Source organism: Rhineura floridana, chromosome 19, assembly GCF_030035675.1.
Source record: "Rhineura floridana isolate rRhiFlo1 chromosome 19, rRhiFlo1.hap2, whole genome shotgun sequence".
In the NCBI taxonomy this organism is placed as follows: Eukaryota; Metazoa; Chordata; class Lepidosauria; order Squamata; family Rhineuridae; genus Rhineura; species Rhineura floridana.
Genome location: NC_084498.1, coordinates 28,669,198 through 28,687,161, shown reverse-complemented (window position 1 = coordinate 28,687,161; position 17,964 = coordinate 28,669,198). Strand labels below are relative to the sequence as shown.

The 17,964-nt window shown below is 49.3% G+C and overlaps 2 protein-coding genes across 4 annotated transcripts; one reads left to right on the top strand and one right to left on the bottom strand.

Annotated features, from left to right (window-relative positions):
* The first annotated feature begins 3,288 nt into the window (after nucleotides 1-3,288).
* On the top strand, nucleotides 3,289-9,514 carry SMARCB1 (SWI/SNF related, matrix associated, actin dependent regulator of chromatin, subfamily b, member 1). 2 transcript variants are annotated; one of them, XM_061603115.1, is made up of 10 exons: nucleotides 3,289-3,489; nucleotides 3,720-3,831; nucleotides 4,245-4,274; nucleotides 5,018-5,147; nucleotides 5,698-5,835; nucleotides 6,441-6,568; nucleotides 7,769-7,935; nucleotides 8,174-8,364; nucleotides 8,725-8,770; nucleotides 9,196-9,514. In XM_061603115.1, the coding sequence occupies exons 1-10, from the start codon at nucleotides 3,397-3,399 to the stop codon at nucleotides 9,214-9,216; spliced, it is 1,056 nt and encodes a 351-aa protein (XP_061459099.1). In that variant the 5' UTR covers nucleotides 3,289-3,396; the 3' UTR covers nucleotides 9,217-9,514. The 2 variants fall into 2 exon arrangements, with proteins under 2 accessions (XP_061459099.1, XP_061459097.1); XM_061603113.1 differs by having other exon boundaries at nucleotides 3,294-3,489; nucleotides 8,639-8,770.
* Nucleotides 5,590-17,754, bottom strand: LOC133373420 (derlin-3-like). Of its 2 annotated transcripts, none has more exons than XM_061603117.1 (7): nucleotides 17,600-17,754; nucleotides 16,919-16,984; nucleotides 16,605-16,678; nucleotides 15,360-15,453; nucleotides 13,889-14,084; nucleotides 12,819-12,909; nucleotides 5,590-5,693 (listed from the first exon to the last, which is right to left on the bottom strand). In XM_061603117.1, the coding sequence occupies exons 1-7, from the start codon at nucleotides 17,690-17,692 to the stop codon at nucleotides 5,615-5,617; spliced, it is 693 nt and encodes a 230-aa protein (XP_061459101.1). In that variant the 5' UTR covers nucleotides 17,693-17,754; the 3' UTR covers nucleotides 5,590-5,614. The 2 variants fall into 2 exon arrangements, with proteins under 2 accessions (XP_061459101.1, XP_061459100.1); XM_061603116.1 differs by lacking the exon at nucleotides 5,590-5,693 and adding an exon at nucleotides 10,435-12,180.
* Between the last annotated feature and the right edge of the window lie 210 nt (nucleotides 17,755-17,964).

The window sequence follows — 17,964 nt, the reverse complement described above, 5'->3', positions numbered from 1 at the left end:
TGCAGGGTGTTAACATTTGCAATGAAATTCTGTGCAATAAAAGGTTTGTTTTTAAATCAGTTTGTTTGATTTTTAAAGAGATATGATGTTGCATTATTTTGTGATTTATACAAATGCTACGAATACTTATATGTCCTGCTCCATAGTAGAAGACAGGCAGGCAGGCAGATGTTTGCCCCCACTCAGCACTTACCACCTCATAGTCCTGGGAGGGTAGAATACTAACACTCTCACTTGCAATGATAACCAGTTTGCAAGGCAGTTCAAGTGGGCAAGACTATTAAAAAGGTAAAGGTGTCCCCACACTTATAGTGCGAGTCGTTTCCGAGTCTTAGGGTGATGTCTTGCGACGTTTACAAGGCAGACCGTATATATGGGGTGGGACCGACCACGGATGGATGGAAGGCTGAGTGGACCTCTACCCCTTTTACCGGAGATTTGACTTCCTCCTTCCGTTGGATTCGAACTCCGGCTGTGAGTAAAGAGGTGCAAAAAGGAAGGACTCCACTCTGGCTTTTGGCAGACCCCCCACACACATCTCCAAGTAAGGAAGTGGCAGGGCAGGAGACCTGGACACCAGCGGCTCTGCAAGGTTGCTGGGCTCTCTGACGTGCATCTGCTAAACTGCAAACTTCTGTGGCCAAAAACAACACTCGGCCTATTAACAACTGACTACAGACCTTATTGATATCACACCAATTCGAGAGGACACTTTCAAATGATCTCTCAGAGCAAAGTGAACTCTTTGAAAGTTAAAGAGGGCTGCAACAAACTGGACACAACCCCAGAACGTGAAAAAAAAAACCATCGCTGCCTTTCCCAGAAGAAACTGAGGGCGTAAGGAGGATGAACCCAAATAGTCAAGTCATGACAATGTTGGAGTTGGTTGCTGGTTCCCAGTTCCTACTTTGCTTTAAAGTTTAAAACACTACAAAGAAAGAAAATTCATCAGACCCTGAGCCTCAGAGTAAAGTTTATATGGCACCAAATAATCTCTGGAATGCTCCATATCATGTATCTCCATAATGAGAAAGGCAAGAAAAGCAGGGGGTGAGGTGGGGGATGGTGCTGACTAGAAATGTGAAGTGCTGGGGGGGTGTCCATTTTTGTTCGAAACCTTTTATTTTCTTTTGTTTTTTAGAACAACTGGAACATTTTAGATTATAAAATATTTTCTTTTAGAATGATTTTTTTAGACAAGGTGTTCATATTTCCTCCTCCAAAATTATTTCAAAAATGACATAATAGGAAGACTCTGAACTAATACTATGCACAGTATCAGATCATTACAATTCCTGTACATGAGACAAGCAAGTCCTGAGGCTCCCAAGTGCAAGAGGAAGATGCACTTCTGCCTCTAGGGCTAACAGCATTGTCACAACAAAAGGGAGAAGCAGCATTCAGCGCCTTCCGTGCCTATGGGCTTCCTCATGGCTGGATCTGCTTCTGTCCTCTTGACAGGCCTAGAAGATCTGGGAGGGAAAAAAGGGCAGAAAGCAACACAAAAAAGCAAAAAGTAAGAGTAATAGATATAATGAGACCGATTCAAAGTCATGTAGTACTCACTTTTTTTCCCAGCTCTTTCTATCAACATTATTATTTAAATTTATATCCTGTTTCTCTTCCCAAAGGGAAATGAGTACTTTATGTCTGCTTGACACTGTGGAGGACTGGAGGAGACACAATAATTGAAATATATCTTTAGATGTTTTATTGCTTGTTTGTTTGCCACCTTGGGCTTCTGAAGTTTAATTAATGTTCATGGTTTCTTCCATTTAAAAGGACCTCTAAGGACCTCAAGGTAACGTATACTGTTCTCCTCCAATCCATTTTATCCTCACAAGAACCCTGTGAAGCTCTCTGTAAAGGGTTCTTTAAAAAATTAGTTTGTTTGTCGATTTCAACTTATGGTAACCCTATGAATCTGTGACCTCGACTAGCATCTGTCATGAACCACCCTGTTCAGATCTTGTAAGTTCAGGTCTGTGGCTTCCTTTATGGAATCAATCCATCTCTTGTTTGGCCTTCCTCTTTTTCTACTCCCTTCTGTTTTTCCCAGCATTATTGTCTTTTCTAGTGAATCATGTCTTCTCATTATGTGTCTAAAGTATGATAACCTCAGTTTCATCATTTTAGCTTCTAGTGACAGTTCTGGTTTAATTTGTTCTGTCACCCAATTATTTGTCTTTTTCATGGTATTGCATATTCTTTCATTTCCCCCAATATTTGCTCCCCCCAAAAAACCTGGTTTCCCCCCCCCCATGGCTCAAACGTTTCCAGAAACTTCATCTCGCTAATACTGATAGATATATAAAATGATACACAGTCTCTCTCCTAACCCTACAAGACAAGCTCATCCAATGAAAAAGATGGGCAGTTGTTTCAGAACAATCTGAAGAAAATGTGCCTTCCCACCAGGGAATTCACTGCCACAAGCTGTGCTGGCCACTAGCCAACACTACTTCAAAAAAAAGTAGAGAAGGATTAACATTATCTGTTAGAGAGAGAGAGAGAGTGGTGTAGTGGTTAGAGTGTCAGACTGGGAGTTGGGATGGACCAGGGTTCAAATCCTCACTTGCCCATGAAGCTCACTGGGTGACTCTGAGCCAGTCACTATCTCTCACCCTAACCTTCCCCACAGGATTGTTGTGAGAATAAAACTGTGAAGACAGGACCATGTTTTTGTACACAGCCTCGAGCTCCTTGAAGGAAAGGTGGAATATAAATGGAATAATAAAAAAAATGCTGGTAGCCATCAGCGTTAAATAGAACCTTCACCTTCAGAGGAACCTCATCTCTGAGCACCACTTGCTGGGAAAGAGCGGGGCTCTCCCCGACGTCACCGGGCGGCCCCTGTGCGGAGCAAGATGGAACAATAAATATATTGCGGGGGGTGAGAGAGGAAGGGACACACACAAAAGGGGCGGGGCCGCTGCGGCGTGAGAGTGGGCTAGAGCTGCCGGCCTCGGCCTGCCCTGCCCTGGCTTCTCGCGGGCCGGCGAAAGCGGCTTTGCCAGGTCCGAGGGGCCGGTGTGAGCTGTGCCACAGAGCGCCAAGGGCCGGACAGGCTCCGCCTCCGAACTCAACCGGCCCCGCCCGCCGTGGAAGGAAGGGGCGGGGCTGCTCCCGGGCCTTTCCTTTGTTGGGGCGGGAAGGCCCTTCCTCCGCGCGCAGGCGCAGTCCTAAACATGGCCCTCCGCCTCCTCCTGCTCCGCGCCGTCAAGGGGCGTGGCCTCCGACGCTCATCCCTCTCGCTCCCGCCCACGTCGGGATGGAGAAAGGCTTCGGCAGGCGCGCATGCGCATTCGCCCCTAAAGTTGGGCCGCGGACGCCTCCCGTCGCTTCTCCAGCCCGGCTTGTCCCCGTCCCTCCCCCCCCGTCCCCGCCGCCGCCGCGATGATGATGATGGCGCTGAGCAAGACCTTCGGGCAGAAGCCAGTCAAGTTCCAGCTGGAGGAGGACGGCGAGTTCTACATGATCGGCTCCGAGGTGAGGAGGGGGAGAGGAGAGGAGGGGGAGGGGAAGGGGGGCGCCGGGGAAGGGGGGCGCCGCGGCTCCCCTCCCCCCGGTTGCCCGTCCCCCCTCCCCCCGGTTGCCCGTCCCCCCTCCCCCCGGTTGCCCGTCCCCCCCCCCGCGCGAGAGGCGCGGAGGGTCCCCCGAGAGGACTCTCCCCTCGCTGACGGCGCGCCCTCTCTGCGCCCGGCGCTTCCTCCTTGCAGGTGGGCAACTACCTGCGGATGTTCCGGGGCTCTCTGTATAAGCGATACCCGTCGCTCTGGAGGCGCCTGGCCACAGTGGAGGAGCGCAAGAAGATCGTCGCCTCGTCCCACGGTGGGTGAGCCGGGCCGAGCCCAGGGGCTGGGCGGGCTGGAGGGGACGGGGGTCTGGCTCGGCTGTTCCCGGGCTGGGTGGGTGGGAGAGCCGCCGCCGAATGTGGGATGGAGGCATCCGCTCCCCGCCGCCTCCCACTCGATGTTTTATTCGCTGAAATGGCCTTTTTTTGTATTGTTCCGTTTTTATCGCTTGCGCGATTAACTCTGAGTGCCGCAGTGACCGGACCAGGCTTGTGAACTCCTGCTCCAGACCTTGACGTGGGGGGGGGGTATTTGTTTTCCTGCTCAAACAGCAAAATATTTGGGGCCAGGCCCACCAGCGAGGTCTTAAGCCTTGTTTGTGGTTTCCTCTCCAAGTTCCATCAACTTCCGAATTTGCTCTTTTAACATCTTACTTTCTTTTTTCTGTAGAATCTCAGCGGAGTCACAGCCCCAGAAGATGTGAGTCCAGACATGCATGTGTCACACTCCCTTGCTGTTGCTTATTCTCATTCTGCTGCTGCTAAGGCTTGCCAGGGGATCTGAAGCGTTCCCTGATGTTTGGTGACCTCGCTTCCTGTTCTCCTCGATTCTCTTCAGATCTTCCTGTGTATTTGTTGGACAGGCTCTGAAGGGTAGCTTTGCCTCTTGACTACCCAGCAATGACTTATCTGGAGGCGATTATGTCCCTACTCCTGCAAGAGAGTGGACTCCAGCACTGTGCCAAGCACTTGATAGCATTCCACGACACTTTTCTATATTTGTTACCTTATGCCCTCAGACTCATCCTAATTTCCTTGAATCAGCCCAGTGAACGTTCCATGATGTCCTTCAGTGGGTGTGTCTGGAGTCTGCCTCAGGGAGTTGGCAGCACCCATCACTTAGACAGGCATCGTGAGGGGTGTGCATGTGGTGTGGGATGCCTATTCAGAAGGTGGCTTGCATCCTCTGAGTGTTTGAGAGGGGGTTGTATTTTGGGAAAGCCATTTGTCAAAAGGGGATGGGAGAAAGAGGGTCAGGGGAGCTCTCTGAGCAGCCTGGCTGTTTTCTAGCCACCCAGACTGTTGACGTGACTGTGAAATGAGTGACTGCCTAACTCCCTGACCTTTCTGTCAGTTAATGAGGAGCTCTGCCTCTCAAATCCCATCTCGCAGCTAATAACCCTTGATCCGCACCTCTTTCCCTCCCCCTCTTTCCTGTTCCAGATCACGGTTATACCACACTGGCCACTAGCGTGACTCTCTTGAAAGCATCAGAAGTAGAAGAGATCTTGGATGGAAATGATGAGAAATACAAGGCAGTCTCCATCAGCACTGAGCCTCCCACCTACCTTAGGTATTTACATATTTTAATACATTGCCTTTTATTGCAACATCAAATTTATGCAAGGCAGCATAAATGGTCCTACTTCTCCCACAACGATCCTGTGAAATAGGTTAGGCTAAGTGCTGGTGACGCTCCAAGGTCACCCAGTGAGCTTCATGCCCGCATGGGGATTTGAACTGGGTCTCCCTAGCAGTAGTGTGATGCTCTAAGCGCTAGGCCACGGTGGTGCTCCTCACTGGGAAACAAAAAGCCAAACAAACCGGAAAAAATAGACCCTGTGTGAAGGAAGACCACTATTTCTCCCAAGAGGCTTCTGACATAATGAAAGGTTCTAGCAGATATCTTTAAGTGACAGCTCTTGATTTTGCTGGCAGGCAAATCTTGGGTTGTATTAGTAACACATCTTGTTTGTGATCCCTGGATCACTGTGTGTTTCCAGCATATGACCAATGAGTAGACCTGGTGCTGTAGTTTATTCATTCTCCCACATACATGCACGCACTCTTAACCCCTGAAGATTGTTCCTCATGCACATGTGATCTTGTCCTCTTCCTCCTAGAGAACAGAAGGCAAAAAGGAACAGCCAGTGGGTTCCAACCCTTCCAAACAGTTCCCACCACCTTGATGCCGTGCCATGCTCAACAACCATTAACAGAAACCGGATGGGCAGAGACAAGAAGAGAACCTTCCCTCTCTGGTATGTGTATTGCTGACTCTTGGAAATGAATGGGAAATTTTCACACAAGAAAATGGTGTTGAGTATATGGACATTGGAAGCCAGTGTGCAGATCTAAGGGTTTTAGTATCCTACTTAGGGTAGACCTATTGAAAATAATGGACATGAGTAACTTAGGCCCATTAATTCCATTGGGTCTACTCTGAGCAGAATGTAATTGGATACAACCCTGAGTATCCTGGCATCGGTTCTTATCTGCAGAATGGAGATAATCGCCACCTCCCAGTACAGCAAGGAAAGAGAATGTGAATGCAGGGCGCTCCAAACCTTATGCAATATCCCTGAGTTTCTTCCGTTAATTCCCATCATCATTTTGAGGACTGGGGCAAGACCTGATTTTAGGAGGCTGAAGGCTGCCTCAGAAGCCTTGCTTTCTGTCTGGGAGTCCTCCCATCCCCGGTGGGACATGCACTCTGCATGTGCTCTTTTGTTAGCTTGGCTGTTCTGGTGAGGACAAGCTCTGGGCATGGGAGCCAGCCTGCTGCTTCCTACCCCCATCCCACATGCTGACCAGCAACTTCCCTGCCTACCCGAGTGCCCATGTCCTGCCCCCTTTTTGTATTTAGCTTTGATGACCATGACCCAGCTGTGATCCATGAGAATGCTTCTCAGCCGGAGGTGCTGGTTCCCATCCGACTCGACATGGAAATAGATGGGCAGAAACTGAGAGACGCTTTCACGTGGAACATGAATGGTGTGTAAAGGGTGGGAAGTGGATAATCTTATTTCATTGGCCCTAAAACATTTGGGGTGACATAGTCAAGTATGACATCTACTAATGCATTATATTTCAGTTATGTCACGTCTAAAAAATGTTACAGAAATGTAACAAAAGTGGCCATTTTGTGGCTGCCTCTGTGACTTTTCATGGACAGGTCTGCTTTCTGTTAGGGGCAAGAAGACCTGAGGATGCTCCAGTGGCTCTTGCACTTCTCTCTGTAACTGTTACCCTGGAAATGGGGAAGGTCATGTCTCTCTGCAGCCAAAGCATTTGCATCGTGTGCCTATTAACACATCTGTCTGCACCTAAGAAATTATTGGGTTGTTTTAGCATTTCCATTCCCAACAAGGCAGCTGTACATTTCACCAGGTGCTCACGAACCTGCCATGGGTTGATATATTGCAATTCTGATCTGCTTTCATTCTGGAAAGGCCTTTATAATTTTGTTTCACATCAGGGAGGAGGAGCCTATAGATCTCTAATTGTTGCTGTACTACAACTCTTGTCATCTCAGACTATTGACCATGCTAGCTTGGGGCTGTTGAACTTGGAGTCCAGCAATGGCTGGAGGGCTGCAGATGGTCCTCTTACATCTGTAGAGTATTGCTTTGTACTTCCTCCAAAAAAGAGGGGAGGATCCCTTTCCCTGCTGATGAGACATTAACATGTAGCTTGTGCGTGATTTTCCTTACATGTACAGCCTCAGTACCAGTATGGATGAAATGCACTGTGCCCAATAGAGAGTGAAACCAAATTGAAAGGTTGTGGAAGTCGCTAAGAAGCACCAGCAGTTCCTGATGAGTTGAGCTATGGGATTAGTGTTGAGGGTTGGGCACCTGTTGGAGGCTGCATGCTAGCAGGGGGTCCTCTGCCAAGAGAATCCTGGTTCCCCCTCCTCCTCGTTGCCATTGCAGCCTGCTTACTCACCTGCCTCTAGTCTGGCACAGTGGGGATGAGCAAGCAGACAGGTGCAGTGGGGAGGAAGAGGATGAGTAGCTGCCACTGCCAGCGATGGCCGGGAGGTGGCAGGGTGGAATAGACTCACTGAAGAAGTCCACCCTTTATTTCAGCAAGCTTTGTAGATGTCTGGATGCACCTCCTGTAGCAGGCCAATTGATAGATATTATATACGTACCATGGCAATAATCTAGACTTCTTCTTTGCCTCTGTCAGAAAAACTAATGACCCCAGAAATGTTTTCGGAGATTCTCTGTGATGATCTGGATTTGAATCCGCTGACCTTTGTCCCTGCGATTGCATCAGCGATACGACAACAGATCGAATCTTATCCTACAGACAGTATTCTGGAGGACCAGTCAGATCAACGTGTCATTATTAAGGCAAGGAGGAGGGTTGGTTCTGAAAGTGGCTCTCTGGTGTGAGGAGTGGTCCGGTCAACCACAGCCATTTCCCAGTGAATTGCTGAGTTCTGCCTGTGCCAGACTAAAAGCACGTCGTTTGCTACTTGAGCGTAGCACTTACAAGCCCCAAGTAGAGAGGAGAATGAGGGGTGGGAGATAGTTTAAGGTCATTTGAAATGCAAGTGATAGGATACTCAGTTGTGACATTTGCATCTAGCTCAACATCCACGTGGGGAACATCTCCCTGGTGGACCAATTTGAGTGGGACATGTCTGAGAAGGAGAATTCCCCTGAGAAGTTTGCCCTGAAGCTGTGCTCAGAGCTTGGGCTGGGCGGCGAGTTCGTCACCACCATAGCTTACAGCATCCGGGGCCAGCTGAGCTGGCATCAGAAGACATATGCATTCAGGTAAGGAGTACAACTTATGCTTCTGCCTAATCCCCCCAAAAATATTTTTTGGGGGGAATCCAATGGGTTCAGTGTTGCAACTGCAAGACTCCAGCTACTTTTGATACGGAGACTCGTCTGCTCTGCAGTGTGTCTTCCACCTGCTGCCACCTTGGCTTCAGACATGCTTCTTCTTGATGTGGTGGTCCATGGTGCATCTGGGTTCGAATTAAGCATGTGATGACGTACTCCAAGCTTTGGGGTTCAGCTGTCTTTGTTCTTGGCTCTCGTCCAGCGAGAATCCTCTGCCAACAGTGGAGATTGCCATTCGCAACACCGGGGATGCTGACCAGTGGTGCCCTCTGCTTGAAACCCTGACAGATGCAGAAATGGAGAAGAAAATCCGAGACCAAGACCGAAACACAAGGTGCGGCTGCCTGGCTGTGTGGCTTTTGTACTCCCCTTTTTGTCAAATGCACCTGAAAGGCTTCTCTGCTTTGACAAGGGACATGTTGGTTAACAAGGGGCAGGTGTGTTGGGGCTCTGAAGCAGAACTGAGGCATCATTGTCACCTTGGGTTAGTGGGGTGTTCACTGTCTGTGCTGTTGGCCATTGCAACTTCCAGTGGCAGCAAATCCCAGTACATTGTTTGAACACTTTTCCTTGGGTGACCCGGCAGATTGCATGCGTTGGAAGCGGGGGTGATTGTTCCATGCTTGCTCTCACCACGCCACTTGTGAGTTTTTCAGCCTCTGTCATGTCCTCCCTCCCCCATCACTCCAATCTAAGCTAAAACAAACCCCCAAATCTGCTACTGCTGCTGTTCACGCTAGTTCGTTTTCTTATTTGCAGGCGCATGAGGCGTTTGGCTAACACAGCTCCAGCTTGGTAAGCCTCCAGATGTGGACGAGAGTAGTCAGTCTCCAGGCTGTCTTCATGAAGAGGCAAGCATTTGTTTTGCTTTACATGCCCACCTGGAGATGGGCAGTATTTGCATTGGCTGGCCCAGCAAACCAGAGGGGTGGTGACCTCTCCTCCTTCCACCTCATGGCTTCCTGTTGAACAAGGGGTCCAATAAAGACCTGTGGCAGCTGTCTGAGCCCTTCTCTCCCTCCCCCCCCCAAAAAAAAACACCTTAGGAAAAGTTTTTAAATAAAAGAAATGAATTATATTTTTGTTTCTATCGGGTATCTCTGATGTTTATTTCCAGACTTTTTTCCTTTGCCATCAGCGTTTTAAGCTGCTGCTGATTACTTCCTTCTGTTTCTTTTCCTTTCTGCATCCCATCCTTCGTCACAGCATACGGGAGCACTATTAGAGGGCTGCTGTTTTTCATGATGCAGCTACTGCTGCATCTTCCACAAAACTAACGAATTGCTTATTTTACGTTAGAATTGTTGGAGTAAATCCATTTAGTCTTGTGTTAGAACTGGAGGGTAACAGCAAGATTTGAGCTGCTGTTAGAACTCTTAAAATATTCTTTTATGGTAGTCACTCTGACTTAACCTCCTTTTAGCAGAATGAGCCAGATGGGATTTCTATTTTCCTTGAATTTGTCTTACAAGCAACAGGAGGAACAGTTTGTGTTGGATTCTTGCCTATTATGTGTGAATAAAACACTTTTGAGTCTGTCAGGAACACTGTGCTGAAGGTTTGCCATTTATTTTGCAAGTAACCAACTTCCGATTCAGTTGACCTCCCCCCCCCAAAAAAAAAAAGAAATATGGAATGAATATGAAGTGCAAGCTTGTTTTTCTTGGTTTCAGACGCTCCCAGTTGCATGTATGGGGTAGATGCTGCTGAGGCTTATTGCTTCAGTCAGCATTGCTTGGGTTTGTGTGGTGGGTCCACAGTGAGTGCAGTTGCAGGCCAATCCAGAAAAGCAGCAGCACAGGATGCACCTGGAGAATCTGCTGGGTTTGGGAAGGGCTTGAATGAGCTGCCTAAGCAAGCAGTCACAGGCAGTGCCTGCAGGCTGGTGCTTTGTTTGTCCTCGCTGGCATGGGCATCTTAGCATTCAACATCTGTCACACACATTATTCTACTTGTTAAGCAAGAGCTCCAGACCACTGCAAGAGAACTGAGCCAAAATAATATGCCTGAATTTAATGGTTGGAAATTCAGTGGTAAGGGTCATTTGTTTCACACCAAAAAGTCCTGCTAGTGGCTTCTTTTTGTAATGTTTGAAGGCACAGATGTTTGTGCTCTGCCTTTACAAAAAACAGTTCTGTAGACATGTGATAAATTACACAACTGAGAAATTATGAAGCTCTTCCCGCTTCCTAGAAAGCAGGTACCAAATGAACCCCTTATCCCTTTCCAGAACAAAAAAAATCCTGACATGCATGAGTCATCAAGGCTATCATCACACACCCAGTAACCCATTCCCTGAAGCTGCTTCTGAAGTAGCCCATTGTTGGCCCATGGCTTTGGGCCAACACTGGTCTGCCACAGGATGAGGCCAGCCTGAGCCTCCTTTTCACTGTGTGCTCAAAATGGCTTCTTGGGGAGCATCTACATCTTGGGTTCCCCCAATTGTTTTGAAGCTAGCTGGGAAAGCCCTAAGTGACAAGAAGGCTGTTCCTTTTCCAGCACCCACCAAGTAGGAGGATGCAGCCCGTCTGGAGGAGCATCATGGAGGATACCTCTCTTCCCCATCATTCCAGTTAAGTTTGAGAGGGGTGTAGTCATGCTGGAGTTGGTGGAGGCAGGGCTGGTTCCGGGCACAGGATACCTGCTGGCAACTCATCTCCTCCAAGAGCCTCTTTTGCACCTGCCTTACTCAGTGTGCTCCCAAAGCTTGAGTTGCACAGTGGGAAGGGCTGGGACTTGTTTTCTCCTACCACCTTTCAGAGCTAGAGGGTAAGACTCCAGGGGCTGTTAGAGAAAACTAAATTGTATAAAGTATCCACTCCCAGTGCTTTCTAACTGCTACTAGAAAATAACATCATGGGCCAGGGTGCACAGAGTAACAGACATGTTGCACAAGAGACAAAGTGACCTGTGGATGCAGACCTCACTGAAATCTGCCCCCCACCCATTGTTTGTAAAGCCCTCCGGCGCCATTTATTACCAGAGCTCTAAAATCAGGGAAACTTCTCACTGAGGTCCAGAGATGCTACCTTGAGGGACAGCAAGCCATGCATCACCATTTTTTTTTTTTTTTACCGAGCTTGAAATAAATTGGCAATCCCTGGAGTAGGTGAAGGAATACTGCAGGAGGTAATCAGGGAAGTATGTGACCCACACGTGGAATGAGCACTGCCTACACTAACCTTGGGCAGCTGAGGCCTCAAAAACAAAGTATCCCCAATTGCGGGCTAGATCCAGAGTTGGTGCAGTAAGGCAGGGATGACAGAGAGGAGGGCACTTCTGTTGACAGTGTATTTTCTCAGCCCCAAACAGGCTGGCATTGAAAGATTTTTTTGTTTTGGATTAACATGGAAGTTGAAGAGGGCAAGGCTCAGCATGCTCAGGGTCTGCAAAGTCCTGTTCTTCTGGGCAGGGCTTGCAGAGATGCGTCTTCTAGTCCTTGACAGCATCCAGCATAAGACTTCCCCCTCCCTTCAACTCCGCTGGAGGACAGCAGCAAAAGACAGCTGGAGTGGCAGCAGAATACAGCTCTCAATGCGGGGGGGGGAGTTCTGCTGCTGAGAGGGCAATCCATACGTCTGTCCAAGTACAGTAGCATAGTAGTAGTCTAGTGGGCAAGGGGAGATGCTGGGCCATCACTATTGGGGCTCCTGGGGCTGGTTTTGGCCTGGAGCAGGTGCTGGATGGTCCTCCGGGAGTGGATTGTAGTTGGGGTCATCCTCAGGAGGGTCAAATACAAGCTTTCTGCAAATGAAAAGCCCAACCACAAAATAAAATCTATATTACAGGGAGAAAGCAGCTTTTCCCTACAACGCAGAAAGAAGTCTCACTGGCTTTTTCATAGCCATGGCTTACACAAAATCAGGTTACAGGCAGTCCCCCTCCCAGTTCTGTGATACGACATAGCATCTAAAAACGCAGTGAGATCTCCAAACATGCAAAATCTGCATTGAATGGTCTGTCTGCCTCCCTTGTAACATGTGGCACAAATGGGCAGGGAACAGCTTTCGGAAACCTCCTGCTGAGCCTTGCCAAACTTCAGTGGCACAGAGGACATTCAACAGAGGGCTGCAGGAGTCAATTGGGCTCACTGCTGAGTACCCCTGGGTGCTTCATGCATTTCCAAACAGGCCTTTGCCTCCTTCACATGTTATAGTTTAAGGTGTACACCTGGAAACTTAATGTGCAAACCAGTCCTATTCCCCTTTCTTTTATGTGCCATCCACTCCTTCCTAGAAAGTGTAACCAGGGAAATAATATCCTGCCTGCATCACTCATAGTATTGCCTCTTCAAGAGCTTGGGTCTGATCTCACGAGAGTGGCTGGTCAGGGCTGCCTGATGAAGCTGGCTGTTTACTGACTTACAGACATGGGTGACTTACAGGAATCCTGGTGTTAGCAGCAATTTTTTCCCTCCAGGCTGGTTGGGGAAGACATCCTCAAGGAAGTAATAGACATGCCCCACAGCAATTCCTGCCAGAGAAATAAAGCTCTGAAAAGCCATTCATGTCCCAAACCACTTTTAGCAGTTGAGTTTATAGGGCTGGACTTAAAATCTTCCACCTGCAGACATACAAATATTTTTATTTGGCACGTTCCTGGTCTGTTAAATTTGCCATCAGAATGTCCTTGTAGCATAACAGAGGTACACAGAGACCTTACTGCAAAACGTGGGACTTCTAAGTAAGAGTCTTCTTAATCCACTGCAGGCAGAGAACATTGTTAACAGAGTGAAAGCCTCTGCATTTGACCCCTGCTTCAGACGGGATGATGCTCCTAGGGTGATTGATCCAGCTGCCTGGCCTCTTACTTCCCTCTGTCTGGCCAATATCTAATGGAATCTCTGCCTCTGGATAATTCAGCAGTCCCAGTATGACACCATTAGTGGGTCACTCCTGAGTGCTATTGGAGAAACCTCCTTTGAAAAGCAGGATCAAAAGAGGATCGTTTTACTATGTGCCAGCATTGTTCCTGGTGTTGTAGCAGCGTGCACCTCCCCACAGCATCTTACACAACATCTGCAGCCCCACAACCCCCTTGGCTGGATCTCTCTTTTTCTAACTGCTACCATACCAGCCCCTGATCCTGTGGAGACAGCTATGGCCAAGTGCCAGACTTGTAAAAACCACTTTTAGGCATGGACTGCATGTTTTTGCTCATCACCACTCTTGTAAGACACCTCTAAAAGAAAATCATAACTGGATATTCTCGGCATGTCATCTCAAGGGTTAGGGTTAGGGTTAGCAGCTGTCCTCAAGGGAGCTGGGTTGCCCCAGAGTCAGCTGTGCACTCAGAGGATCACTGCTGCAGAATCAGCATTGCCCTCACCCAGCACACCCCTTGCTGAGCCCCCTTGCCCTTCATGGATATGCCGAGAAGCTCTGCAAGGAGAAGAGGAGCTACCTAGGACAGCCCCCAGAAGTCCTCCCACCCTCCCTCCCCTCCCGCTCACCTAAGAGGTCAATGATGATGGAGTTCCCCAGTAGCAACGAGAAGCCCATCAGGACCCAGGGCAGGAAAGGTGCCTGGAAGTTCAGCAGCCCAAAGAAGTTCATGCGGATGTAGGGATTCCTCCGGCTCCACACATAAACCAGCATGATGGTGAATGCCTGGCCCAGGAAGAAGAGGCTGGCAAAGAGTCCAAAGAGCTGAGAGTTACAGAGTCAAGGAGGGCAGGGGAGGGGGCAGGCTTCCTTAGCTTGACAAAGGCCTAAAGGGCCCCTAAGGAGGATCATGGTTTACCCATCCTTTGCCACAAGGTCTCAGGGCAGAGCACAGCAATTTAAGAATACAATACTTAAAACAAATGACAATCACAAGAATAGGGTGGGTCCTACATCTCTCAAATGTCAAAGGGCAAAGTAAAGAGAGCATATGATGGAAATGATATTTATTATTATTATTATTTATTAAATCTCTATCCTGACCTTCCTCCCAGAAGGAGCCCATGGCAACAAACAGGGCAAAACACTGAAAACATCTTAAAACATCTCAAAAATCATTTTAAAAATAAAATGTCTTAAAAACATATTTTTTTAAAAAATCTTTAAAAACATCTTACAAAGCAATTCCAACACAGACGCAGACTGGGATAAGGCTTGTTGAAAGAGGAAAGCCTTCAGCAGGTGCTAAAAAGATAGCAGAGAAGGCGCCTAATATTTCAGGGGAGGGAATTCCAAAGTGTTGGTGCCACAACACTAAAGGTCTGTTTCCTATGTTGTGCAGAACAGACCTCCTGGTAAGATGGTATCTGCTGGAGGCCCTCACCTGCACAGTGCAGTGATCGCTGGGTATATAAGGGGTAAAACAGTCTGCCCAGAAATGAACCGGCAACCAAAGCAGCAGTTTTAGAACAGGGGTTATAAGAGAACTAAACTGGACCCCAGCTAGTAACTTGGCTGCTAGTATTGGACCAGTTGAACTTGCTGAATCGTCTTAGGGTCTGAGCCTTTCCAACCAGATGCAGATGGCCTTAATGAAACTTTATGGTTTCACAACCCTGCAAAGGAGTGAACTGACATTTTCAGTGGGAAGCCATTATGGGCAGGGTTATGGGAACAGAAATACACACACAGAGATAGAAAGTCCCATGAGGGGAGGTGAATGTGAAAGGACATTGGGTTAAGATCTTTTGTTTTTTAAAGTGTGCTTCAAATACAGCAGCAGACTTGATGGGGAACAGAGAAGAATTTGCATGAAGGGCAAAGAGACCGTTAATTGTCACCTAGGCTTGACGGAGAAAGTTTGAAACAAGCAAACCATGATCTTTTCAGACAGAACCAGCCTTCAGGGTGCACAAGGTGGCTGCCCCTTTGAACGGAGAACTGTGAACTCCATTTTGGCTGGTGAACACCCTGTGGTCCCAGGCAAGAGCAAAATCCCCTCCGGAAGGAGGACCCCAGCAAATCAATGGGAAAGGATACTGTCATGAGAAACCCTCCAAAGAGGAACATGAAGATGAAGTCTGCAGTCCTTCCGCGGAAAGAGCCTTCCTCCAGCATGCGGCAGTATCGGTACCTGTGAGCAGGCAGCAATGGAGGGGGGCAGTAGAGGAAGCTAACGGATGGCTTACTGGACAGGACTGCCTATTGCTAATGCAGCCAGGGCAGAAGCAGCCTCCTGAGCAGGGGTAAAGGGGGCAGGCCTGAACCCAACCATGGAGCATTTAGCCTGAGGGCAGAGGGCCATCCAGCAGAGCTGCAGAGGCTAACTCTGCAAAGGCTGAGCCTCTGGCACCATAGTATGAAAGGGGCTGGGGATTTGGCTTCAGGTGTACTGGAGCTCCATCAAGTATATATATATGCACTCACATGCCTACTGGTGAAGAGTACAAATGAGCCAGAAATGCCAGCTCAAGGCTAAGACCCAGAGCAGCCCTTGGCCAGGGGACACAGACAGCTCTTTTTGGGACCTCACATCCACACATTTCCTAAGTTTCTTTGGCAGCCTCCTGTGCTCTGGGTGACAATATTCCTGTAAGAGGCTTTCAGTCCTAAGAACAGTTCCTTCATATTCTATGGTTACAAGGAAAGGAAGTTTCTGAGCTCGTCATCACACATCCATCTCAACAACTGCCTGCTCCTAAAGTGCCCTAGTTCAGCTGTTCCCGTCCATTCCTGTCCTGGCATGGCCAGTACTTGGACCGGGCTTCCTTCCAGCCGGCTGAGATTTGGGGGCAAGAGTGTACTGCAACTACCTTCCCATTTGAGCAGCGTATCTAAGCTGGCTGCCTGTGCATGGGCAGAAACTTCCTACTATATGCAATAAGGCATTCTGTATCACACCAGGAGTTTTGCATTTTACATCTTGGTCTAGTTTTGATACTTTGTTGCACACATTAATGTTGCAGTTTGTGTTAAGATATTTTTGCCATTTAAATTGGGTAGCCCACAGTTCATAACCAGGCTATGATTTGGAGGATGTGCCACCTTTCTTCCACTGACTTTAGGTGGACCTCATGGTCTGAAAGTGCTGCATGGTTCACGGCAGCCTGCAGCAGAGCATGGAACTTGCCTCTTGCTATTTTGAGGATTCTCTTCTAGTTGCTGTTTCCTTTAATCATGCAGAACTACAGAGCCAACTTGTGTTGCTCTTGGGACAACCCAGGCGACTAAGAACACTTTTTGGAAAAGGCAAAGAAGAACAGAATAGCCAAGGTCAAAGGATACAGAAATATCATATTGAAGAAGAAGCTGAATCCCAGGGGCCCGAAAAAGAGGAAGTTGGTGATGAGCCTCCAGATCTGCAAGAGAAGAAAAAGGAAAAGAGAAGCAGGAGGCCAAGGCAGCTCCAGCTCCCTCCCCTGGCCGCCTTGGGAGCAGCTGGCGGCTTTTGGCTCTGCTCAGACAAGAAGGGCCTTTCTCAGCAGGGCAGCATTACGCTTAAGAGCTGTCACTGCAAACTTCTCTTGTCTGCCCTGAGGCTGGGAAGCAGAACACTGGGGCTCCCCACACACACACACGCGCCCAAACACGTGTCTCACCTGGAACTTTCTGAAAATGAGATCTGGGTTGAAATACAACTGGAAAGGGGTGATGAATTCTAATTGCTGCAAGATACCAAAGCAGTAAAAAATTGTTTAGCCTGGCGCCTGGGCGCTGGAGGCGGCACCTGCCTGTGCTACTCCCGCTCTTTAGGAGAACTTTCCAGGCAGCTCCCTGCCCGGAGCTCCCTACAAACAGCAACCGAAGCGAATCCCACCCCAGCCCGATTCTCAAAGGAGCGTTGTGACGGGGCGCCTTCTTATTGCCCTCCTCGGAAAGAGGAGGAGGAGGAGGCGATGCTGCCACGGCCCGCCACAAATGACCCGGGAGGGAGACGGGGGATTCCGCAGCAGACTGGCTACTGGCATTCCCCCCACCCCCAACCAGGTGCCGCCCCGACCACGTAAGGGAGCCCAGCCGGCGCTCTCGGGGCCCAGGCGCAGCCCAAGCGAGAACTCTGGGCCGGGCGCGCCCTTCGCCCCCGCCTCCTCCCGCCGGGAGAGCAGCAGACCCCCTGCGATCAGCCTTCCACCCCAGCCCGAGGCGCTGGGCCAGGCTGACGGGGAAACGCTTTCCCTGCAATGTAGGCAGGCAGGCATCGCACCGGGCCAGCAGGCTGCGCTCTTCCTGTTGAACCCCAGCCTGCCACACCACCACCACCACCCACCCCCAGGGGTTACCACGGCAGCAGTGGTGATGACGCAGGCGGTGGTGTAGGCGCGCGTCACGGCGGGGATGCCCAGGTACTCCGCCACGAAGCCCTGATAGGCCATGACGGGGCAGCGAGGGAGCCGGGCCGAGAGCGGAAAGGGCTGCGGCCCCTTTAAGGCCGGGCGCTGGGAGAAGCCCAGCCCCTCCAGCTGCCAGGCCAATGAAATGACAGGAAGAGAACAGGGGCGTGAGGGACGGAAGACTCGACCACTCAGGTCGCGCTTCCCAGGCGCATCAACCAGGTAAGGACTAGAGAGAAGCTACTCGAGGGGGTGAGGCGAGAGCGGAATGACAGGCGCCATAACCAATGGCACAGCGTGGGCTGTGTTGTGTC

Bases quoted from the DNA above. Each gene is read 5' to 3' on its own strand.
- LOC133373420 (XM_061603116.1), bottom strand. From the start codon at position 17,692: ATGGCCTATCAGGGCTTCGTGGCGGAGTACCTGGGCATCCCCGCCGTG. The intron at 12,910-13,888 runs GTGAGCGGGAGG...TTTCTCTGGCAG, and splicing joins CATCATCATTGACCTCTTAG to GAATTGCTGTGGGGCATGTC. The intron at 12,181-12,818 runs GTAAGTCACCCA...TTTCATTTGCAG, and splicing joins CTGCTAACACCAGGATTCCT to AAAGCTTGTATTTGACCCTC.
- SMARCB1 (XM_061603113.1), top strand. From the start codon at position 3,397: ATGATGATGATGGCGCTGAGCAAGACCTTCGGGCAGAAGCCAGTCAAG. The intron at 7,936-8,173 runs GCAAGGAGGAGG...ATTTGCATCTAG, and splicing joins ATCAACGTGTCATTATTAAG to CTCAACATCCACGTGGGGAA. The intron at 8,365-8,638 runs GTAAGGAGTACA...GCTCTCGTCCAG, and splicing joins CAGAAGACATATGCATTCAG to CGAGAATCCTCTGCCAACAG.